The 25,976-nt window shown below is 38.4% G+C and overlaps 1 protein-coding gene across 2 annotated transcripts in view; it reads right to left on the bottom strand.

Moving 5' to 3' along the window:
* PDGFD (platelet derived growth factor D) overlaps window positions 1-25,976 on the bottom strand; it is a 257,241-nt gene that overhangs the window by 77,668 nt on the left and 153,597 nt on the right. Inside the window, exons 2-3 of one of the 2 annotated variants that reach the window (XM_001154475.8) lie at window positions 14,512-14,698; window positions 10,524-10,704 (exon numbers count right to left, since the gene is read on the bottom strand). In XM_001154475.8, the coding sequence (XP_001154475.1) occupies window positions 10,524-10,704; window positions 14,512-14,698 (368 nt within the window). Of the gene's footprint in view, window positions 1-10,523; window positions 10,705-14,511; window positions 14,717-25,976 lie in introns of both variants that reach the window. The other variant, XM_522165.9, reaches the window with a different exon arrangement.

Below are 25,976 nucleotides of genomic sequence, written 5' to 3' on the forward strand. Positions count from 1 at the left end.
TTGAATTCTTGAGGAAATATACATGAGAAATGTAATAGCCAGGAATGAGAGATGAGGAATCCTGAGGTGACTAGGTTATCAGGGAATAGTTCTGTTTGTCTGGACTAAAGAATATGTGTAAGGAAAAAGGAGAATTGAAACTAGAATGTTAGGCTGTGGTCAGAACATGGAAGACTCTCAGTATCAGAGTGAAGTATCTGGACGTTTTTCCATAGAAAACTGGGAGTCAGTCACAATTTTTCAACTGGAAAATATGATCACAGCTCTACAGTAGCAGGTAGCCAGGTGCAGCACAGATTGGAGATGGGGGAGACAGGAGGGAGGGAGACCAATCAGGAAGTGATTAGCTGGGCCCAGCCAAGAAGCAATGATTACTTGATTATTTATTCATGTATCTCTCTTTCACAGAGGTGGCTCCATGACTTTTCAATTTTTCTTTTTAATGTTTTGCCTGTCTGGCTCCAATTTTCAATTGCAAAATAAGAAAAGATTCACTTTGAATCCATAGCTCAATTTGCTCTCAGGTGAAAGGCACAATCTTGAGTGGAGGTTAGCCTTTATCTGTCACATTTCCACTGATAAAGGGAACATTTAGGACAGTTGTTTTCAAGGCTGGATGAGTCCTGTCTCTTTGATTGATTTCTAATTCCTTCATTCACCTAGGAGAGGAGACTGGGGTCTCTGAAGTTCATGGGATCTTTAACTTCCCAGTTAGAATGGCTGAATCTTACAGCAAATAGAGCAGGTCAGCTAGGTCTCCTTAGAGCCAGAGTGAGTACAAGAGTAGAACAGAGTTCCAAAGGACCGTTACCAAAGATACCTGATTGAAAAACTTAAAACATAAAACTCACTGTGGGCTCCCACCCTTTATGGGCACACAGCCCCTTGCTCTTTTGTAGGGGGGAACTCTTCTTTCCATATTACTGCCCCAGCCCACAGATATGGAGATATCAACAAGTATTTTTCCTTTCATCACTTGGAAAGGGCCTTTGCAAAGATTATAACTGAGAAAATTATGATGGTGAAAGAGATCTGACCGACTCCATCTTGCTTTTAACCTCCAAGCTGTCCTTATTCATTCCTGAGTATAGGCCAAACTAACTTTGGGAGGAGCTTAGTTTTTAGTTTAACTAGGAAACAAAGACGGTAACAGCTCTTTCTCAAAACAAACCCCCTTCCTGACTGGGGACTAAACTGTCTTCACAGGACTAAGAAATTAGCCACAAGATTAGAAATTATGGTTTAGGAGTCATGCAGCTGGAGGCTGCAAGATTCTCAACCTCCCAAATTGCTCCTCGGGATAACATCACTATTGTAAAATCTAAGATCAGTACTTAAGATATTTTGCAGAACCTGCACTGGATGGATCAGCTGGCACCACTCAGATCGATAAACTGGTTCATCTGGCCTTGTAGTCCACAACCAGGAACTGACTGAGCACAAGAGGAGAGCTTCAACTCCCTATAATTTCATCTCCATCCTGACCAATCAGCACTCCCCACTTTCCAATACCCCCACCCCCTACCAAACAAATTATCCTTAAAAACTCCAATCCTTGAGTTTTTGCAGAGACTGATTTGAGTAATAATAAAACTCTGGTCTTCCATACAGCTGGCTCTGTGTGAATTAAGCTCTTTCTCTATTACAATTCCCCTGTCTTGATAAATTGGCTCTGTCAAAGCAGCGGGTGAGGTGAACCCGTCAGCTGGTTAAAACTTCTTCCATCCTCCTTCCTTTCCCACCCCATTTCTCTTTTGGGTTGCTGCTTCTAGGATCAATCACCGGGAAAGGTCTCGGCTCTCCTCCTCTTCCTGAGTCCACCTGCTAAGCACAATGTACCTCCTTGCTGGCTATCCCACCTGATTGTGACTGTTTATGACCATTTGTAACCAGACTTGTGATCTTCCATGCAGTAGGAAGACTGTGTAAGTGTACCCATGTTTGTTTATCAACCTTGAGCCCTCCCAAGCATCCTTGAGTCTGAATTTGCATCATAGTTGTTGTACACTTACCCTGTGGCTTTTCATTCCACCCAAGTTCTCCATTCTAGTTTTACTAGAAAGACTTAAGCTTTAGTATTTCTTGGACTCACATTAATGAAACTGCTACTTTTGAGTCCTTTTGGCTTCTTGTATCTTTTGCCTAGTAGCTAAAATAAAGAAAGGCTAGTAAGTGATTAGCACCATTAACCTGCAACACTCTGAATTAACTCATCAGGATACTCTGAAATGCCTGCTTTTTCAGGCCTTTATGCAGGCAACGCCCTCTTCCCGGGATGCTGTTGCCTCCCTGACACAGCCCAGCAATTCGCTCCTTTGTGAGGTTAAATGCCTGTCTTTCTTGTGTGCCCCAAATACTCCACGCACATTTTATCACTGCAATTCTCCCTGCCTTATAATTGTGTACCTTTCTCTCCCTCAGGACTATCATTTTCTTATTATCCACAGTAAGTCTTCAGACATATTTGTTGAATTTATAAGTGAACGATAGGTGGAGACATTTTTTTAATACCAAGGTTTCACTTCATCACTAAGTAACACTGCTTTGTTTTTGACATATCTTAAATATGCAAGCCATTTTCTAAAATAGCTTGAATAGCTTTTTCCTACTTCGTTTTCCTCATTTTCTTAATCTATCAAAATATTAGTACACCAAAGACCACAGATATACAGGAAAGGTTACATGCATATAAAGAGGCACATTTTTCTAAAAATCACTACATTTTTTCTGGTTTTCAAGGATAAAAGTTTACTTGTTGCATGCCCATATAATTAGATACTAGATAAACAGGATACCGAACTTTCCAAGTGTCATTACACAGCATCCCTCTCAAGCTGAAAATGTGTTTACTCAGCACATCGGGGAGTCATCTGCTCATATGATCAGCAACCAGGGCTTATGAGAAAATTACAGCAGTAAAGTATTATTTCAAACACTGCTTGTGTCAGGACTAGTCAACATGCAAAACATTCTCAAAGTCAGATAACACACAAAGGCAGCAAGTGTGGGGTGCTTAACCGCGCCCGTGGATACAGAGCATGTTATGGATGAGATTCAGGGGCCTCCCTGCAACTTTATGCACAACTTCGGATATATTTACTTTTCTGTGGAGTGGGTCCACAGCTTTCATATCTCAGGGATAGCAGCACATATGTATAAGCTCTGTGACCACAGGCATGCTCCTAATCTCTGTGTTTTCACTGACTCATTTGTAAAGTTACCTAACCTGTGTTTATTGAATCACTTGTAAAATAACAGGATTAGCATAAGCATTAGATCTCTAAGATAATGCAGCTTTAAATTCTATATTTTCCCTAATCCATGCTTCATGGAGATGCATTCATGCAAGACTTAGTAGTAACAGAATATTTACGACATGTCAGGCATTGTATTAAATACTTCACATACAATGCCTCATATGTGAAATCCTCAAAGTAATCAAAAAAGGTTAGATACTATTATTAATCTTATTATTATTATTTTAGTATATTTAACATATTATTATCATCATCAGGACTGTCCCACCAAATTATAATTTCTATAAGGGCAGGAACCTTGTCTGTTTTATCATATTCTTCACTGTCCTATGAACTCTATCAAAGTTCTCATATGTACTGTATTTAGGTTTTAGGAATACAATTTGATTAACATAACCTTCCCAAAGAGAACACTAGTTCATCAAAATGATCTCTGTAATTGGTGAAATTTTAGAATATTTGTGAAATAGTGAATAAGAACACCTATATAACCCTGCCTATAACATCCTGCAACAGCAAGAATCTGTTCTTAAAGAATGTGTGCTTCAACCAGTATCCATGGAAGTGCCTTCATTTTCTCTGTGGCCTAGGCTTTCCAGCCCAGGACAGCAGCATTCACCCAGGGGTTCTGGTACATACATTTGTCCCTCTTGCTCTGCTATCCTCCTGACCACATCCCTGGCTTGCTTTGTGTCCAGACAGACAGATCCTAAATGCAGTACATAATGAAAACTTTAATAGAGTTCATGGGACAGTGAAGAATGAAATTTAATATAATCCTGAAGCAAAGGAAAATTTGACAAAGGATATGGCTGGGTCTATAAGCAAATGGTAATGGGTGAGGGGAATAAAGGGAAAATTGGGCTCTTCAGGGGTTGGGAAGCAGAAGAGGAACAGGTAGGTAAGAAGGAATGGGAGGACACAGAAAGTGAGGTGAAATGAAGTCCCATTATAATATTGTTTGGCTCTTTCTAGTCATGCATGTGTTTCAATGCATTTTTGAACAGACTTTTTATTGAGCACCTTTTATATGCCATGCACTATGATAAACAAAACATACAAGGTTCCTTCCCCTATAGAAATTATAATTTGGTAGGACAGTCCTGATGATGATAATAATGATTAATATACTATAGAATAATAATAATAAAAAGATAAATAATAGTATCTAACCCTTTGGATTATCTTGGTTTAGTGTCTTATTGATACTTTTGTAGCATCTCACCTTAGCTAACCCTCTGGTTTTAGCTACCTTATCCCATCTAAGTGCTGAAAGACTTGAGAGATATCCTCAGTAGGATGGTCTGAGATAAAGATAAGAAACCTTCCTCATCTTTGACTGAGAGAGGAGTGACCTACTGGGTTGCTTCCCTCTCTTGTCTTTGCTTCCTTTCAGCAGCCTGAATGCTAAGGCACCAAGAAAATCATCACTCCAAGGGAAAGGTGCCTTCTCTTTTCTATTTTAGGGTCTTAGCAATTGCTCTCCTTTTGTTTAGTGCACTCTTCTTCCATAGCTTTGCATCATTGCTTCCTAATATTTCAGGTCTCCATTGAAATTTTACATCCACAGATCATCCTTGACTCCCTAGCTGGAATGGGCTCCATACTAGTCACTCTCCAACACACTATTTTCTTTTATCTGCCTTTATTGAGGTTTGAATGTTTCTATGTACGCATGTACTTCGCTGCTTACATGCTTATGATCTATTTCCTCCCACTGCTATGAGTATTCCTGACAGCAGAGGTTCTGCCTGTCTTCCTCACTGCTGTATCTCCAGGGCACTGGATATGCCTTGTCTGGCTTACAGTAGGCATTTATGAAACTATATTGCAGCTCTTGCAGCTCCGAAATCTCCAGTGGGATATATTTGAGGGAAAGAAACTGAGGTAAACAGAATCTGCTGTAGGGATTACTGTCCTCACTCTGACAGTCCTTGGCTATATATATATAGTCCTGGCTGAAGTGCCTAAAATACCATGGGTGTTCTGAATGGTCAATTCCGAAGGTCAATGGTCCTTTATTCTCTAGCTTTGTTTAAGAATTCAGCTTAGGGCCAGGCGCGGTGGTTCACACCTGTAATCCTAGCACTTTGGGAGGCTGAGGCGGGCGGATCAAGAGGTCAGGAGGTCGAGACCATCCTGGCTAACATGGTGAAACCCCGTCTCTACCAAAAATACAAAAAATTAGCCGGGCGTGGTGGCGGGTGCCTGTAGTCCCAGCTACTCAGGAGGCTGAGGCAGGAGAATGGCAGGAACCCAGGAGACGGAGCTTGCAGTGAGCCGAGATTGCACCACTGCACTCCAGCCTAGGCGACAGAAAGAGACTCCAACTCAAAAAAAAAAAAAAAAAATTCAGCTTAGGAGGATGATGCTCACCTTTATTTTGCTGTTGATAATATTGCTTTTGTTTTACCAATTGGTAAATTTTAGGTGAGCATAATTAGAGTCTGCAAAAGTTATTATAATTGATAATCTTGTCTTTTTCAACCCCTGGGCTGTTCTCCTCCTCTCTTCCTTCTCCTCCCTTCTCCATCTTCTTCCTTTTCTTCTTTTTCTATTTTAAATAATCATTTTTATGTAAAACCATTCTTCATTTGAGTTTTATTCCCAATGGAAATAACGGCATCACTTTAATTAACTACAGAGATATACACAGCTAAGCAACTGATATGATAAAACAGGTTTTTTATTTTAGAAAGTGTTATAATGGGTATTAGCAAATTTCAATGTATAAAATAAAGTAGATTTTATTAATAAAACAAGAAAGTTTTTGAGTAGCTTTCCAAGCTTTCAAATGACTTGACTTTTTATTTTTGAATTTTAAAAAATGTACCTCACATTAACACAGACACACATGCAAGTGGGCTATTTATACAGGATTGTCTGTTACCTGATATATTAATAATATGGCCAGTGATAATAATAACAATAATAGCCGCAGACAGTTGAGTAATTAATAAGTTCCAGGCAAAGTAGTTTATAAAAGTTATCTAATTTAATCCTCAAAACAACCTAATGTCACGCAGTATTATCACCATTTTGCAGACGATGAAACTGAGCCATTAGTCAGTATGCAGCAGAGCTGAAATTCATACCCTTGTTTGTTCAGTTCTCTGTACACCATCTACCGGGGGGAGCCTTGTAATTGAATACCTTTCCAATAATCTACTCAGTAGTCTTCTCAGAAAGATTCCTAACCAACCAACCATTCATTTGTTCTCCAGCAAAGTAGATTTGTGGCAGGAGATCCTAATTTATTTAGATAATCATATCTCGCTACCAAATATTTGACAACATTATCCATTCTGCTTAATTATGCTTTCTGAAGGTATCTGTTATCTTTAATGGGGTAGAATCAGAAAAGAAGGCTGAACAGGAGAGCAATAAAATGAAATCAGGCAAATTTTATGAATCATATTTTCCCAAGAAAGGGTCACTTCAACAAACACACGGTCTAGCCATGTATAAGGCACTGTATAGAATTATGCATAGGAATGAGATACACATCCCAACTTCAACAAGCAGATAAGCGTGTATCTGGAGGAGACAGATATATACATAATTTGTGATGGTAAAAGGTAGAATTATTGTCATCATTTATTGAACACTTAATACATCCTAGGCATTGTGCTAAGTAATTATCATTTTAAAATTTTATACCAATTCCAATTATTACTCCCATTTAAAAGATGTAAAAGCAAAGGATAAGAAAGCTGCTTAATATTGCACCATTCCTAATGGGTGAATCCTGCCTTCAATCTAAGGTATGCTTTATGGTAAGGCACTGGTCCCACATGGCTATGCTGCCATGCCCTGGGTGGGCACTGTGATAGGTGCTAAAAGAAGGTAGAAGGTTGAATTCCACGCATCAAACAAAACTGTGATATAAGCATCATTCCCAACCAAAAATAAGTTATCTTGATGTTATCCATTAGTCTCCACAGTTTGCTAGAGTAAAAAACTGACTAAAAATGTACATTGCACTTTTCCAAAAACATTATGAGCATGAACCATGTAGATGTGATTCCAGTGTAATAGGCTCTTGCAGTCCTGGATACCTACTACTTGTAGCTTTAGGAAATGTCCAGGTACACCTGGAGAGTCACTGAGGCAGGAAGAGCAGAGATGTTCCATGGGAGGTATGCAGGTAGAGAGGTAGAGATGAGAAGGGAGGTGAACTTGACCTATGACCTATCCTAACAGCTACTCTTCATTTTCCAAGAGCACCTTGACTCCTCGTGTGCTGTTTTTTTTGTTTGTTTGTTTGTTTGTTTGTTTTTAGACAGGGTCTCACTCTGACACAGGCAGGAGTGCAGTGGTGGCATCACCGCTCACTGCAGCCTTGACCTTCTGGGCTCACACAGTCCTCCAGCTTCAGCCTCTGGAGTAGGTGAGGTTACAGGCATGTGCCATCATGCCTGTTTTTTTTTGTTTGTTTTTGTTTTTTTTTTTCACTTTTTATAGAGACAGGGTCCCACTATGTTGCCCAGGCTGGACTTCTTAAACTTCTGGGCTCAAGGGGTCCTCCTGCCTCGGCCTCCCAAAATGCTGGGATTATAGGCCTTAGCCACCACACCCGGCCACGAACTAATCTTAAGGCTCATATTTTTCTTGCACCTAGTATTCCTTAAAGTAGGGGTTGCAAAACAGCCGACTCTAGCTCCTAAATGTGTTTAGCATTCTAAAATTTATTATTTAAACACACTTGAAGAGGGATTGCCATTTTTAATCCCACTGTCTCCCTATTAATTTACACCTGGCCTACTTCCAGTTTCAAGCCTGGTCTCTTAAGTTTATAAACCCTGCTTTAAAGCCTCTCCAAGTAAAATTTAAACATGAATAAAGTGATCTTCCCAGTACAGTGGTCAAACCATATGTGATCTATCCCTGCTGAGCCAAGAATCAAACAGAAGAGTTTTGTCAAAAAGCCACATGATCTAGAGTCTCTACATACCTGGAGGTTAAGCTCATTCTATCTCTTAAAATTTGTTTGTCAAAATACTTTGGCTTTAGTGGGCCATATTTAAGGCCAGAAGCCTATTAGGAGGCAAAAGAGTCTGTAGCTATTCTCAATGGACACAGACCAACAGACCAGTAGAAAAATACACAAGAATGTTGTAACATCATCATTTCAAAAAAGAAAAAAACACAAAATTGAATATACTGGTGGAGGTAAATAAGCCAGGACAGTGATGCCAAACAGTTTACATCCAAACTATAGAGGCAGCCCAATATTCCACTTAAAATTGACCAAGAAATGAGTTATGAGACTGCACCATAACCCAAAACACATCAAACAAAAGTGTCCATTCTCCCTTACACCTGTATTCCTACTGCTTTCTACAAAATGGTTATTTTGCCTTAAAGACATTATGTTGTAGTTATGGTGTTTCTAACTGACTTATGGAACATTCAACTTACTCATAACAAAACATTAGCACTAATAGTGCTTGGTATTTTAAGGCAAAAAATAATTCTTCTCTAAGCCTATCCATCACCATTCTCACATGCCAAGCCTGCTGCATCCATGAATAATTGAGAACAGATGCATCACTGAACACATTAAAAGGCAAATAAATGTAGAAACCAAAGGTTCACACTTCAATTTTAATACTTAGCAGAACTGCATGAGTTTGCAATAATGTAAATCATGCTTGATGGATTATTTTCACATTTAAACTGCAACCAGTGTTACCGCATGTTATTTTTTCATTTACAATGTTCTGATGTAGAATTCACTTAGTGTTTAATAATTCACCATAATGCAAAGAAAACCAATTAGATTTTTTAAAAAGCAAGTTTTTTTTTCTTTTCTAAAACTTTAATTCTTAAGATAAAAAATAAAAAAATAAATTGATGCTATTTATAGTACTGTGTTCTATTTTGGCATTCACACTTGGAAAAGGGAAAGAGACAAACCGAAAGAAAGTGAAAATTGATCCTAAAAGGCAATATGCTACAAACAACTGAAGGATTCTGGGATATTTATGTTAATGTATAGAAAAAATTATCCAAATGTCTCTGTGGGCCTAACGTACAGCACTCAGTTATTGTGTCTTGTTATGCATCATTCTCAGTTGTTGCTATTTTTTTTTTTTTGAGATAGGGTCTTGCTTTGTTACCCAGGCTAGACTGCAGTGGTGTAGTCATGGTTCACTGTAGCTTCAAACTCCTGGGCTCAACAATTCTCCTGTCTCAGCCTTCCCAGTAGCTGGGACTGTAAGCACACACCACTAAACCAAGCAAATTTTTAAATTTTTTTTGTAGAGATAGGGTCTTGCTTTGTTGCCCAGGCTGGTCTCGAGTTCCTGGCTTCAAGAGATCCTCCCACCTCAGCTTCCCAAAGTGTAGGGATTACAGGCATGAGCCACCACACCTGGCCTGTTGCTGCTTTTTAGTTTTTGGCATCTCTACCCGACTTTAAGCTCCAGACGGTTCAAGGACCCTGTCTGTCCTGCTTACCTTTGTATCTACTACATCTACCAGAGTGCCTGACAAAGAACAGGAACTTACTATTGTTTTATTAATGTATGAATGAGTAAAGATTGTGTGTGACCCATGACTGTGTGTGACCCAACGACTAAAATTAACTACAATGTAGATTTTGGCTCATTATAAGGTTGAACATTTTCTATCAGTCAGAACCATTTACAGTTGAGAATGGCTGCTGAGGTGTTTAAGTAGAGAAAAGACTACAAATAAGCATGAGTGTAGCAAACAGGATTCATACTCTTGGGTCCTCTATTGGACCTTTTGATTTTGTAGATGCTTATGAGCCCTGAGGCTCTATGATTATAACACAGACCCTTCCTAAATCTGGGTCATAACTGAAATTATAATCATCAGGACTTTCTTCTGTGATAGAACTTATACACAAATTTTCAAACCAAAAGAGGAAATTATTTTCTTTAGCTTTAATTCTGAAAACCTGTTTAACTCTCACATACCTTCTATTTGGCTGTATGTTTACCTTGCATCAGTTGAATCAAAAGGCAATTTAGTATTGGCTTTACCTTAAAGATTTCCCTTTTTCTATTTACTATGCTCTCTTTCAAAATGCATGGCACAAAGGTTGACTTAATAGATCCAAAATGGTATTTCTTACTAAGAAGGATTTTAACATTTTGACCATAAGGTAGGAACAAACCATGTTATAAGGAACTAATAAAGTTCACTCACCCTCACTGAATTTGATCATAGAAAATTGATCTCTACACTTCATGAAACCAGTGTCTGCTTTTAATCATAAAGTGGTTAAGTACTCACCAGCAAAGAATAATAAATCTTGAATCCAGGTTTAGCCACAAAGTAGTCATCGGACTTGAATGTGATTTTAATTTGGTTCGTTCTTGATTTTATCCTTGGAGGAACTTCCTTGTGTCCACACCATCGTCCTCTAATAATGGTACTGGTTTCAGATATATCTTCAACTTCCACAAAATCATACCTAGAATCAATTGCACATAATGAACATGTTTTGATTAAAGTAGATTTTGAAATTCATACTTTCACTGAGAAATTAAAACTAGCATATATGATTTGTCATGACCACAATCTGAAATGAAAATTATAATGTACAGAAATGTTAAAAGGAAAACTGGTTTTTGGATTAGGTTTGCAAATTCAAGCTTCAGTAATCTATTCTGAGAAAATCTTTCATACATTTAGTCATGACTGTTCCTAAATCTTCAATAATCAAAATGGGTCATTTTCTGAGCATCTGGTTTTAGAAAGTTTTCTTGGAAAAACTAATATCTGTAATTGTTGGTATATTTTAGGAGATGTAACTCTAGTTATAGGCCCAAATATTAACTATATAAAATTTTTAAAACAAATACCCACTCTGAATTAATTTACCGCATTCGGTGCTTTCTTGAGAAAGTAAATGATCTATATCTATATAGCTTACAAAATCAGTAATGCCATTACAGAAAATAAATGAATACACAGGACTTGCTATATTCTCTTTTTGGAAACGATCTTTTGGAATGATCACGTCATAAAACATGAAACTTATCATGAAGGAAAGCATGTAACTTTAAGGAGAGATGTGTGCTAACCAATATTGGAAAAATCTGAGCTGGTTAAACCAGGGTGTGAATGAGCTTAAGACCATAAGTTCACCTCTGGCATTGCTCGGAGAAACTAGAATCCTGGGATCGAAGAAGACAGCAAAAGCTGCTTTAGTTATCCTTGTGGGCATTTGGTCTTCAAAGCACCTCCAGAGTGTTCCATCATTCTATCACATAGTAGGAGATCCTCAGTAACATAGTTTACATCTTCTAGGGAGCACTTATTCTATTTTCAGCCCCCTAAGATGTTGGAACATTCTACTTGATAAGCTGAACTATTTCTTTCAGTTTTGATCATCAGTATCTCGCTCCTACAATCTACTTTTTCACAGTGACTTCAGATGCTGAGGTCACAGGCAAATGATGGGCATTCAGGGTGAACAGTGGCAGAAATCTCACATCCATATTATAGTTTTCTGTTACAATCATCAGAAGGAATCATCATAAGAAACATTATTTCTGAATACATAGAGAAACCAATATGGCCTTCCTGGTCTTACTCATGCACCTCAGAGCGCTACTGGATTGGGCAAGGTAATGTAAAAAGAAAGTAAAAAATAATGATATTGTGACTAAATTTCTCTAACAGTGATTTACAAGGCCCTTATGTCCGTTGCCTCAGTTTCCTTATGGATAAAATAAGAAGGCTTATATAATTTTACCAGCTCCATATCTCTTGGGTGCTGTGTAAATTAATTATTTAATGTTTATATGGTGCTTGGAAGGTAAAAAGCACTAACAAAGTATCATTATGCAAGCAACAAAATATTACAATGTAAACATCAAGGAGGCTTTGGAACAGATGGTAGGAAATCAATTCCATTTCATTTTGTATACAATACATGTAAATCATATTTACTGCACAAAGCATGACTATAATTGAAACTTTTAATAACACCATAGGTCACTTTTGTTTAAAGAACACATCATTGTATCTTTAACTCTGAACCTGAAGTCAAGAGAGGGCTGTTTTATCTCTTAGGGAGGGTTCTGAGACAAGTCTCTGGTCTGTCTCTTTCCCGTCTTTCTCTCCTCTTTTCTACCTGCTATCCTTCTACTTCCTTCCATAAATTTTGAGGAGCAACTAGATTTGATTAATGGTTCAGAAAGGAAACCATCCTCACTCTTCCTCCCTTAATTTCAAGGCCAGGATGTCAAAAGGACTCACTGCTAGGATCAAAACTCCAGCTCAGTAGTGGAGACCTGGCTTCCCTTCTGTGATATTGTAATAATAAGAAATATATATATTTGGTCTTTGTTCCTGGCACAGGCTCCTAAAACTCTTGGAATTTCTGAGTGCTGGGGTTAGAGGAGCATCTTTTTTTATCCATAATAAGCCCCCTTCCAACCATACCAGAATTTATCCTAATGAATAAATTCATTGCCTTTTGGAAGTACCTGTTGGGAGGCCCCTAGATAGCTTCAGAATGGAGGCTCATCACCAGAAAGAACAAGACATGATTAGAGAGTTGTAAATTTTGGCACCACCCCTAGACCTCTGGGGAGGGAGAGGGCCTGGAGATGGAGTTCAATCACCAATGATTTAATTAATCGTGCCTTCACAATGAGACTTCCATCAATACTCTTCCAGGCTGGTGAATACATCCAGGTGTTTGGAAGGTTGCAAACCCAGAGAAAGCACTCTTTCCATACATCTTGCCTATGTATCTCTTTCACTTGGCTGTTCCTGAGTTGCATCCTCTATAATAAACTGGTAATAGCAAGGAGACTGTTTCCTTGAGTTTTGTGAGCTGTTCTGGCAAATTATTCAACCCAAGAAGAGGGTTATGGAACCCCTATTTACAGCTGGTTGATCAGAAGTAGGAGAGGCTTGGAAGCTGCAACTGACATAGAACATGGAGGCAGTCTCGTGGGACTGAGCCTTAACTTGTGGGATCTGACACTGATTCCAGGTAGTGTCTGAATTGAATTGAATAGGACAAAACAAGCTGGTGTTGGAGGATTAACTGCTGTGGGAAAAAACCCTCACCTCACAGATTTGGTATTGGAAGTGTTCTATGGGCAGAAACAGATCATGGTACCCTCCACATCATCACCTTTAATAATCTTTTAATAGCGTCTTTTTCCCATGATTTTTTAGGCACAGAATATTAGTTCTTTTTTTTTGAGATGGAAAAGACGCAAGATCAGCATTAGTTTATTCTCTTTGTAAATATTAACTGGCTCTTCCTTAATGTATTCATCTCTGCTTTCTGGCATACATTACCCTCTATGGTCCTAGAAAGTAATAGTCAGTGCTGTTATTCTCAGCAAAATAGCAACATAATAAAAGCTGTCAGCATAATAAACATGCAACAGAGGACAACCAAATTTGAGGCCCCTCTTTTTATTATTCAAAGGAAAATAAACCTACTGAAAGGATTTAGCAGTTCAGTAGTTCATTGGCAATGCAGAACAAGTGTGTGCAGTAAAGTACAAAAAAGAAAAAAAAATATTCCTCAAGTCTTATACATGCTAATTAAGCGAGTAAAATGCTGTGAGTGGACATTCAAAGAACAACAGTCCAGGCTTTCTTTGATAAATATGCTAAGAAGAGAGAAGATTATCAGACACAGCTTTCATCTTCTACTTGTGACCCAGAAACTGCAAGAAACAGACCCTTCTGAGGAGCACAGGGAATCTGGGGTGAGCTTTCTCTTCCTTCCCACCCGTATCTGAGGCCTTAACACTATGAATTCGGGGTCAGGCCCTGATAGCTTCCCCAACCATCATCTCCCATTGCTGGCGTAATTCATTATGGGTAGGAAGGCCTGGGTCAGTGGGAGCCGGGCAGGGGTTTATGCTCCCTAAGCCCATGGCAGGCTTTGACCACACATGATGCAGCTGCCCATAACCTGGGATGCTGGATACCTGTGCATAAATGCTGCTCTGTGCCTGGAAAAGGAGAGGACCTCCGGATTTCACCCTTCTTTGGAGGTCACACAGTCCTGACAGTTGCACAAGTGAGTTTCTGTGAGTACTGCCAGGTTATTCGGCTCTCTGCCTCAGCAGTCTACGCTATCTTGTCTGTTAGGGTTGACATGCAGGCTTTTTGAAAAAGAAGCGACACATGTTGGGTCCATTTAAAAGGCTCAAAAGGAATGTTTGATACGATGCTTTAAATTCATCTTTTTCTTTTTTCACCTTGAAATAGCACCCTAAAATTTTTTTTCCCAACTTACCTACAGATATCATTTTCTGCTTCCTCTAATCCAAACTGATTGTCAAACACTAGCTGTATCCGTGTATTCTCCTGAGAGTGAAGCCGCCATGTCAGGAGCAGGTTCCTGGGGTAGCTGTTCGGGAATCTAGGACTCTGCACGTAGCCGTTTCCTTTCACCTGGATGGTCTCATCTCTTCGGTACAAGTCTGTGAGGTGATTGCTCTCTGTTAGTAGTCACAACTTGTAGAAATTAGTATGTTGCTCCAATTACAGGAAAGTAAAAAAAAGAGAACAGTTTACAACACATCATACTTCAAAACACTTCTTTATTTTGCTTCAGAACATTAAGTCTAAATGCAAATAAACAAACTTTTTTTCTCACACTGACGGCGTAGCAATCTATGTCCAGTGACTAGCATCTGAGATACTCAATAAAGACTGCTGAGTGAATGAATGAGTGAAAAACAAAAGACTCTAGTGATGTTTAATGACCCTTTATTTTGTATTCAATTGATATTTTCCGATGGGTAACCTTCTGGTTAAACAAACAACACATCTTTCTTCTAGTATCCCCCACCTCCCTAAATTCTTCACAAATCCACCCTTGATGTCTGTCTAACTTTGTACTTTGGGCGCTCTCTTAATATCATTCTTGACAAGCAAAGACTAACAACAATCTCAGAACTCCAGTTCATTTAGTGTGGATTAGAATCAGCAAATAATTTCATCCATCCTTCCGCCACGAAAAATCATAATTTTGTGTCTTGCGTTTTCTATGAGTTAAAATAGGTCCAATTCTTACTGTATTTTCTCTATGCTGTTAGCCAGATAAAAAGAATTTATCTGGTTTTTGTACTGGGTTCTTGGAAGAGAGTTTCCAAACCCTTGGAATTTCTCACGTCATAGAAATATTTTTGTTATTCATGATATGGCCCCCAGGACCACGTCTGATTTTATGCTAATGAAGTGACTCACTGTGGGCCCACAGATAACTTTAGGATGGGGGTTGGCCATGCCAGATAGACCAACCATGTGATTAAGGGTTAGGGTTTGGAGCCATTATGACATTCAACCTGATCTCTCTCCCAACCTCTGGGGATGAAAGACGGATTGAAGATTGAGTCCACTCATGTTGATAATGATTCCATCAATCATGACTGCATAATGAAACTCCAGTGAAAACTCTAGACACCAAGACTTGGGTGAGTTTCCCAGGTGGGGATACACATTGATGTACCAGCAGGCTGATGTGTCCCGAGGACACAGAAGCTTCATGCTTGAGACCCTCTCAGACCTTACCCTATGTGCTTCTTTATTTAGCTGGTCCTAATTTATATCCTTTATAGGAGGACTTTAATTTTAAATACAGTGCTTTTCTGAGTTCTGTGAGTTGTTCTAGCAAATATCAAACCTGGGGGTTTATAGGGACTCCCAAATTTATAACCAATTGGTCAGAAGTGCAAGTGAGCTGGGGTCCCCCAAACTTGCAGCTGATGTCTGAAGTGAGTACCATATTGTGGTGCTTGTAATTTTAACCTGTGAAATTTGGCCTAACTCTCGGTAGTTTTCATCAGAATTGCATCATACAGTGGATCCCCTTTTCATCTCTCTCAATATTCAGAGTTCATTGCAGTTTGGATTTTGGCTTTTTAGGCCCCACCATAAACAGACCTCCAGCCACAGTCTATTTATGTTATCCTGCAGAGAGTTTACTTTGAGGACTATAATTCAGTAAGCCTGGTCAGGGAAGCTATGCTTGCTGGTGGAAACCACTGTAAGGTAGGGTTTCTGAGGGTGGCTGTTAGAGCTTCCAAAAATAAGACAAAGAGGATAAGAATTGGCATGTGAAGTACAAAAGTCTCTTTTGCAAGTGATTTTGCATATGGGAATTTAAACTTTTTTTGGACTCATTTAATGTTAATGTGTTGCAGCTTGTTCAGCTAGACTTTGTGTGGGAGACAGAGTCGTAGGAAAAGCAACGGGTAGTTGAGGGATGTCCCCACTCCCTGCCTCCAGATGACTCCAGTGGCCTGCAGTCATGGCAGCACTTCCAACAAGGACAGCAAGCAGACAACTTCCTAGGAGACGAAAATCATTTCTGCTCGTTGAGTCTTTTCCCTTCCCTTGATCTTATGCTTAAAGATCAGCTGCGAAAACTGGTGTCTGCTCATTTTGTCATAAGGGGGTTTTAGGCAATGGGTCTTGATATGGTTTGGCTCTGTGTTCCCACCCAAATCTCATCTCTAATTGTAATCCTCACATGTCAGGGGAGGGACCTGGTGGGAGACGACTGGATCACGGGGTGGTTCCCCCATGCTGTTCTCGGGATAATGAGTGAGTTCTCATGAAATCTGATGGCTTAAAAGTGTGGCGGTCCCCTGCAACCCCTGCCTCCTGCTGCCATGTAAAAGGTGCCTTGCTTCCCCTTCACCTTCTGCTATGATTGTAAGTTTCCCAAGGGCTCCTATGCCATATGGAACTGTGAGCCAATTAAACCTCTGTTCTTAACAAATTACCCAGTCTCAGGTAGTTCTTTATAACAGTGTGAAAAATGACTAACACAGGTCTGAACACTGTTTTCTAGGTTGACTGATTCGAGCTATAAGTCAGTCAACAATTATGTATTAAGCATAGATTAACCATATTGTATTATAGTATTTTCAAGACTTCTATCACTTGAGTATTACCCTTACAATTTTTGCCACATTTTTGTACCTCTAGCGCTATTAATTATTTATTAGTTTCTCTCTAAATTAATATTTTAATCAAAAGCAAATTTATTCTAAAATAAAACTTTATGCCAATAATGTAAATGGCAAGCAGCCATCATTTGCCATGAATAGAAGGTAACCATGAGTCTAAATATATTACTATTAAATTTTAAAATATCTATCTCAGGTATTCAGATTCCTCATTTGTATAAGTGAATTCAGCATCACGTTTTCTCTTTGGTCTCTTTCATGGGTATTATATATTCTTTCTTTACAGTTTCAGATGCTATGTTAGATGTGGATAGAATTTAAAAATGTTTAAAGAATGGTTCTTGTCTTCGTACACTTGGAAAAAAAAGTTGATGCATACTGCACAAATGTAAACAGGCAAAAGGGAATATTAAGTGCTGAGTGTAAATGCTGTGGTTGCTCAAAGGCCAGGTGAGCGGCAAGGGCTAATGTGGAGAATGTGTTCATATGATCCTTGCAAGAGGCCTGCCCAGAACAGAGCCCAAGTGAGACATAAGAGGCTAGAAGCTTTAAAGGAACTATGGAAATATTTGAAAGCCAGGCAGAAATATCTCCACTTGATATGGGTACAAACAGAACAGCCCTGGTGTGGGTGAATAGTTTGTTAAAAGGAAGATTAGCCTGTTGGTGATACAATAGACAAACTGGAGGGAAAATGCCTGGAGCATCAAGGTCTCCTAGGAACTAGAGGTGAGGGTAACAAGGTCCTATTCTGGAAGGGCAGGTGGCAGTGATGCCACTTTGGGGGAAAAATAGAAAGGAATGTAAAAATATTGGTCAGAGGTAGCAGCAGCATGCTAAGCCTAGAGCCTGGGCTCAGTGTGGTATTATTGATACTCAAGGATGCTGCCAGGGGAAACATTTTTAGAGGAATGTAAGTTTGGTTTTGAAGTGGTGATGAGTAATTCAAGTGGAAACTTAGCAGGCTTTGGGGTTACAGAGCTAGCTGAGAGAACAGATTAGACACAAGGCCTCAGCTTAGAGAGGGGAGAGGAGGCCTTGGGAATCAGTGATCCCTCTCAAGAAGTGTCCTGAGAAGGGAAGGTGAAGCTTGGTGCTGGCAGACATGCCCTGGGAGTGGCAGATGACAGAAAGAGTGCCCACCTGGAGCAATGGCTGGGAAGGAAGGTGTGTGTAAGTCAGGCTGCCCAGAAAAGGGACAATTTCAAGGACAGAGTGGTCAATAAAGTCACATGCAAAACGAGACCAGGGGACAATAGACGGAGAAAAGACCACAGAACTTGGTAATAACAAAGTCAATGATATCCTTTCAAAGTACACTTTTAGAACTTTTCTAAGTATAAAAGGGGACTCTTTTTTCTAAAACATCATTAAAGTCTACACTGTCTTAAAGGTATTAACTCTGGTTATAAATGAATGCCAATTACATTTTTATGAACCTGTAGAAGGGGTGGGGAGAGGGGCTTTCCTTCTTATGTAGTTTGATTAAGACAGTACAGTCAGCCCTCCATATGCATGGGTTCCACATTCATGGATTCATAAACATCAAATTGAAAATATTTATTAAAAACAGGATGCTTGTGTCTGTGCTGAACACATACAGACTTTTTTTCTTGGCATTATTCCCTAAACAATACAGTATAACAACTGTTTACATAGCATTTATACTGTTTCTAGAGGTGATTTCAAAATATAGAAGAGGATGTGCATAGATTATATGCAAACAGTACATCATTTTATATAATGGGTTTTGGTATCCTTGTGGTATGTGGAGCGGGAAGGGGTTCTGGAATCAATCCCTCATTAATACTGAGGGATGACTATATTCGTTTTCAATTTCACAAATTTGTCAGAGACCTATGCTGCAGTATTTTGAACTATAGGGGAAAAATAACAATATTTCAGATTTATTTTTCCTTAAAAAATTCTGCCAAAAAATACACCTGAACAAACAAAATATGAACAACAGCAAACACTGCTAATTATGCTTATTTTGTGCCTGGCATTGTTCTAAGCAATTTGCATACTTCATTTGTAGGGTCTAATCACTTTATACAGATGATCTCTTGTGTGTGTATGCATGTCCATATATATTTATAACGACTTTGAGATAGGTATTATTACCACCTTTTTTTTTTTTTTTTTTTTTTTTGAGACAGTGTCTCATTATGTCACCCAGGCTGGAGTGCAGTGGTGTGATCTTGGCACACTGCAACCTCCGCCTCCCGGGTTCAAGCAAGTCTCCTGCCTCAGCCTCCCGAGTAGCTGGGATTATAGGCACGCACCACCATGCCCAGCTAATTTTTGTATTTTTAATAGAGACAGGGCTTCACCATGTTGGCCAGGCTGGTCTTGAACGCCTGACCTCAAGTGATCTGCCCACCTTGGCCTCCCAAAGTGCTGGGATTACAGGCGTGAGCCACTGTGCCCAAGTCATTACCACCATTTGACAGATGAAAATTCTGGGGAAGAGAGAGGTCTAGTATCTTGCTCAAGGTCACAGAGCTAGTGAAAGGTAGAGTTAGAATACAAACCAGGCTATCTGGTTCCAGAGTAGATGCTTCTAACCACTGTACTATAGAAAGTGTTCTTCCTTCTTAGTCTGAAATCTGCTTGAGGCAATTTTAGATTCTTTGCTACGTGTAATCCACTTCTAAGTCACACTGTTTACATATAATTTAACTTAATGCCAACTCAGGGCTATTCTTAGCAGAAGAGTTGTAATGAATTATAGATACAAAGAACAACCTCTCAGGTTAAACCCGAGATAAGTACCAAAGTATTATACACAAAGTCACATTCCTAAACAAAGGTATTTACTTTGGTGTTCCAATAACAGCTAACATTTCTGGAGCAATTACTATTGCCAGGTACTCCAATAAGTGGTTTAAAGCCATTACTTCATTTAATCCTCACAACAACCCTATGCCATTGGTATTATCCCCACTTTACAAAGGAAGTTCTGAAAATTTAAGAAACTTGTGACCTCAAGGCACAAAGCTTGTGGTGGAATCAAGATATGACCTTAGGCAGTCTACTACTTTCAGAGCACACATGCTTAACCAGAGCACTGTACTAGCTGTTAAACTACAAAAATAGGAAAACAATCACTTTTCACAGAGAGGAAATAATTTTTATGTATGTTTGTATAACAACGACATAGTTTTATTTTGCATTTTAACACAGACAGATGTTCACATCCTCATAAACTCTGAGCTATGCATTTGACTTTAAAAAAGGCAATTAAAATTTTTAAAAAGCCAAAATGTTATATAATTGTCTATTTTATTCCCAATTGTTCACCAAACTCAGCTCACCCAACCAAGTACCCCAGGAGCTCATGAAAGTCACTGTAGGCACTATTACTTATCCCTGAAATCCATCTAGAACAATGGTTTGCTACATGTGGTCCCCAGAGCATCATTATTAACATCACCTAGGAGTCTGTTAGGAATGCAAATTCTCAGGTCCTACTCCAGACCTACAAAAGCAGAAATGCTGGGCACGGAGCCAAGCACTATACATATTAATAAGCCTCCAAGGTGATTCTGATGCACCCTAAGGTTTGAGAACCACTGACCATATCATGATTTCTATTTTGCTTCTTATTCCTGACTTTCCTGCCACCTCTTTGCTTTGACTCTGTAACTCAAGTCTGGTTTTTCATTTTGTGTCCTTGACTGACAACCTGTTGATATGGACAGGAGTCAGAGAAATACTGGGTAGAAGAGAGTAGTTCCCTGGCAAAGGCCCCACCCTCAAGCCTGGAAATCCACAGCCCTAAATGGGAACAGGCATTCCTGTTTTTGTTCCCAAAAGTTGCCTTTGGGTCTGCCACGCCACCCTATCCTGTACCCATAATAACTCCAGACCCCAGGCTCCAGAAGTAGATGAGGAGGAGATGAACAGAAGTGCAGAAGAATGGCCGAACAGAGTGGCAGAGAGAAGAGAAGGAGCATCTGAATATCAAGAGGAGTTCAGCTGGGGACGGCTAGAGAGGAGACCTGCTGCTGGACAGCCAAACCCCAGGGAAGAGCATATTCCCACTCCATCCCCCTTCCAGCTCCCTATCCATCCTGGTGAGAGCCGCCTCCACCATTCAATAAAACCCCCACATTCATCCTTCAAGTCCATATGGAACCCGATTCTTCCTGGATGCCAGACAAGGACCTGGGTACCAAGAGGGCATGGAGCTGGTTAATACTTAAGCTGTCTGTGGACAGCAAGGCTAAAAGTGCACACTGTATCACGTGCCCATTTGGGCTTTGGGAGTTGCAGATACCCACTCCTGGACGTTGCTATGGGAGTGGACCCCAGGGGTCTCATCTGCGTGCTCCCGCTCCTGTAAGGGGTTTGAGTGTGCATGACAGCTAAACAAGAGGAGCCACATGCCTGTTGCAAGTCCTATGCGGGGGATCAGGGAAGTATCCCGTTTCACTGTCTCGGGCTCACTTTTCTATTTCCGACCTCGGAACCTCCTCTAGGATGTCATTTCCAGTATACAATGACTAGAGCAAGAGGCTACACACCTTGGTGTCTTTGACTGCCTTTGACAGTCTCACCCCTTATCCAGCTTTCCCCATTCATGAAGAAGTCACCCCTGGCCCCAATAAATGTATGTGATAATCCATCATCATATATAATAATGCTTAAGGAGAAATGAAACTATGAATAATGGTAATGTGTTTTTCTTCTCATATCATAATATTATACATGACAACATAAGATGCAAAAGGAAAATAGTTGTTGAAGTAAAAATTAAAATATTTGATCAAACAGTGATATAGTTGCAGGCTGTGCCATCTCACACAAACTCAGGGGAACACTACAGACATGCCCTTTTTCTCTTGTCCCCATAAGACAGACAGGAACCAATAGCATGACTGATAGTGACAAACCCTTTTCAGCTACAAGCCAAAATACTTACAAAAAGATTTTTTAAACAAAATATCATTAATAAAAGTGCTGTTTCATGATCCTATAATATGTCATAGCAATAATGTTTGCCCAGAATGTAGCTGAATGATATGTAAACTATATAGTCCCACTTCTGTTGCTAAACAACCACAGTAACCTAAATTTGTGTGGGATGCAGTATAGTTTATAAACACCCATTTTGCAAGTCCATCATATAAATAAGTTGACAAAATAGGAAGCAAATATTATACTTTCATTCTGTTTTTTATAATAATTGTTTTGTTGTTACTTTAACAGGTAACAAAAGCAACAGAGAGAAGTGATTTGTTGCAAGCCCAAAGAATGGAAGCTTTCCATATTTAAGAGCTGAGTCTTAAAGTCAGCTCTACCTCTTTCAAGTCCTAGTAACTCTTCCCCTATATTACAAACAGCAGCATTATTCACACCATGTCATCCCTCTGGCTTCCGTTTCCCAACCTGATACATTAGGGGGCTGAATAATGTGGCAGATTCCTTTCAGGTACAAAGTGACATGACACCTCAATAGTTTTCTTCCAAGGGGACAGAAATACCAGTGGTTGGACTATGGGTAATAGGTAAGATTAAACAATGCTTGGAAAATAAAATCTCAAATCTCAAATCTTCAATGGGTAAGTGGTCAAACACTTTTGCTAACTATATGTAACATTCTATTATATTAGTATTAGATATAATAGATATTATATATAGTTGTATGCCATCATCTGAAATAAGAATACAAGTTGTTCAAACACATATTGTTTGGAAAAATCTCTATTTCTTTTCAACTAGAAAAGTGTCCCAGGCACATAATTATCCACTTAGCACACTAATTTGTGTTGAAAACATTATGAAGGAATTAAAATAAATGTTTTAATGTAGAAACAATGTATTCTATCTTTTCCTCCCTTTAAAACTAAGTAAAGACTTCTTTCTGAGTCTATCTAGGTATAAGAGATAAAAACTGAAGATACTCAAAAGTGCTGCATAATTTCTTTAAAGTTTCAAAGGAAAGTAAAAAATAAATCATATTGGAGAAAATTAAACTCCTGAGGCAAAGGACTATGTCTTGTTAATCAATGTAACCCCAGTATATTGCCAGTCTGGGCATATGAGACACTCAAAATATATTTTTAAAAAACATACATGGATGAATGGTTACTATAAATAGTGCATATTATATATGCATATTATAATAATAATGCAAATTATTAATACAAACCTGAAAGACATTTAAAGATAACAAATAAAAGGCAATTTTATCAGAAATAAAATTGTAAAATGCCCCAAATATTTCACTTCTAAGAAATTCATATTAATGTAGCCAAGGGCCCTACATTTGTGAGAACACATTTAGCATGAACATTAAGGGATTATTTTTGGAAGAGATGCAATTTAAATGATCCTGCTTACCATCTGGTTTATATATTAATTCTGAAATGACTACTTACTCTGTCCTATTTCCATTTCACAACCTACCAGTAGCACCAGAGCCAGGCCCTACCATACTTTAAGAAATTGTGACTCTGAAAGAAAAGAAGAAAAATGTTGGAACAAAAGTAAAATAGTTTGCTGTTATATATGGGGGCTGCTCTTGGATTTATTAAGCAATATACAAAATCGGTGACTGACTAGATTCCATAGGTTCTCATCCTATGCAACCATTTAATTTAGAGTGGCAAGCTCAGCAAAATGAATCAAAATCAGTCCTGTGTCTTGCAAATGCATTATTATTATTATTATTATTATTATCATTATTACTCAATGACCTCAAGTAATTTCTGCACTCTTCCTCAAAGAATCAAAACACAGTAAAGTGTCCTAGGATGCAAAACAGTACCTTAATTGATGAGACAATGTGCGGTGTTTTGTTGAAGCAGCAAAAAAGAAATGAAAGAGATGGAGGATAGAGAAGAGACTAGGGCAGGAAGTTCTAATTTAAAAATGAATAGGTCAATTTGTACAACAGACCCTAAAATACGCAACTTGGATTAAATTGAATTTAATTAGATAATTTTCCATAAATTATCTCCTAACTTAAAAAGTACAGGGTTGGAGTCTCACCATGTGAACTGATAAAAGGTGAAAATTAGACTCTAACGATGTTAGTTTAAAAATCAGCATGGAAGCTTTTTCAGCTTTTCCCCCCTAGTGTTTGCTAACGCACTGAAGCTTGCAATCAATGAGCTGAAGTCCTCCTGGGACTATTAATAGGACGGTCTTCATTAAGGAATTTTTGGTTAACACATGTTCCTAGTGAGAATTAGTCTTCCAATAGCTCACATTAGCTTTCCAAAGACAACATCCACCTGTGCTCAGTCTACGGCCTGCCATTAGGAAACTCAAGAGCAAAGCTGATTAAACATCAGACATTTATTTAGAACTCTCCAGCAGAGATTTTTCTAAGATCTCAGTAGTAATACAAAACCTTTCTGTTTATAAAGATTTGGGGAAGGAGATGGTTGTTTGCCAGTTACATATCTTTTTTTTTTTAAACATTACAGCTCTTTTTGGCACAAACCAAGATGTTAATGTTATATAAACAGCCATGCTCACAGTAACAATTTGGAGACGATGTTTTTTTGTAGAGTAATCACTTGATTATTCCCTGAACTCAAAATTATTCTTCTTCAAGAATCTGAGTCCACCAAAAAAGAATAAATGAAAAAGTACCATAAAGTCCTCTTGAATACTTGCCAGAAACACTCACCAGGAGTGTAATAATGCCCAAAGTATTATATTCATAATTATTATTCTTCACCTCACTAGAACTTTTAATGTACAAAAATTTGTTTTGTTATTGTACATTAGTGAGCGATCATATTCTTTCCTTCAAAATAGCTTGTATTTTATAGGTAATTACAGAAATGATGGTAAAATATTAAAATGGAAATAATTTAACTTTCTGAAATGACTTTTGGTCTAATTCTTAGAATATTTGAATCTGGATAAAGATTGACCCAAAATAACCATGCTAGATTTTATCACATTCATATTAATTAATTCTCTGATAATTCTCTTTTCTTCTATGGTAGACTGTTTGTGTTGTGATATTGCCATTTACATGTAAAGAATGTGAAAAAAATGAAATAATAAAATTCAGAACTGTGAGGGTGAAGGGAAATGTTGAATGGCATGGTAGAAAGTATTACAGTATCTAAGGCTCCTGAATAGAGAGATTCTTTCCATAATACTAACTTAACACCCAGAAAATAATAAGACAACCACAATGACAAAAATATCTGCTTTAACCACTGCCAACATAGCTCAGAGACACAGAAAGATAAGAGGGAAAATAGAAAAGTCATACCCAGGAGTAACAAGATTTAGCATTTTTTCTAGAGAACATTTGTTATAGAAAAACCAATATTTTTATAAATATTGTCAAGAATGAGGATTTTCTCAGAGTAACTTTAAGAAGTAACCAACCCAATAAAGTTGATGTGGAATTGAACAGTGTGGATCAGAGGTGGTGATCGTAAAATATCCTAATGCTTAAAGTGCTAGTCTGTACAGACAAAGATGAAAGCATTTTCTTAGTCACTTCTGACTAAAGGGCTCACAAATTCCCAGGAGAAAGCTGAGAGTTAGTTTGGTTTATCACTTGTGATGTATATAAACTTATGACTATATTTAATATGTGCATTAGTTATATATCACATAATGAACACATTATGTATATTTATAATTATACTTAAAATAAATTTTTATTAAATTGTATGGCTTCAGTGCTATTTATGGATTAAATCACTTTTCAATACCAAAGTCATAGCATTTCAAAGTAATTTCTTCGCATGTTAACATTTTAAAATAGGGAACTATCTTATGATTACTGTTAAATGTAACT

The sequence above is a fragment of the Pan troglodytes genome, chromosome 9 (assembly GCF_028858775.2).
Source record: "Pan troglodytes isolate AG18354 chromosome 9, NHGRI_mPanTro3-v2.0_pri, whole genome shotgun sequence".
Lineage (NCBI taxonomy): Eukaryota > Metazoa > Chordata > Mammalia > Primates > Hominidae > Pan > Pan troglodytes.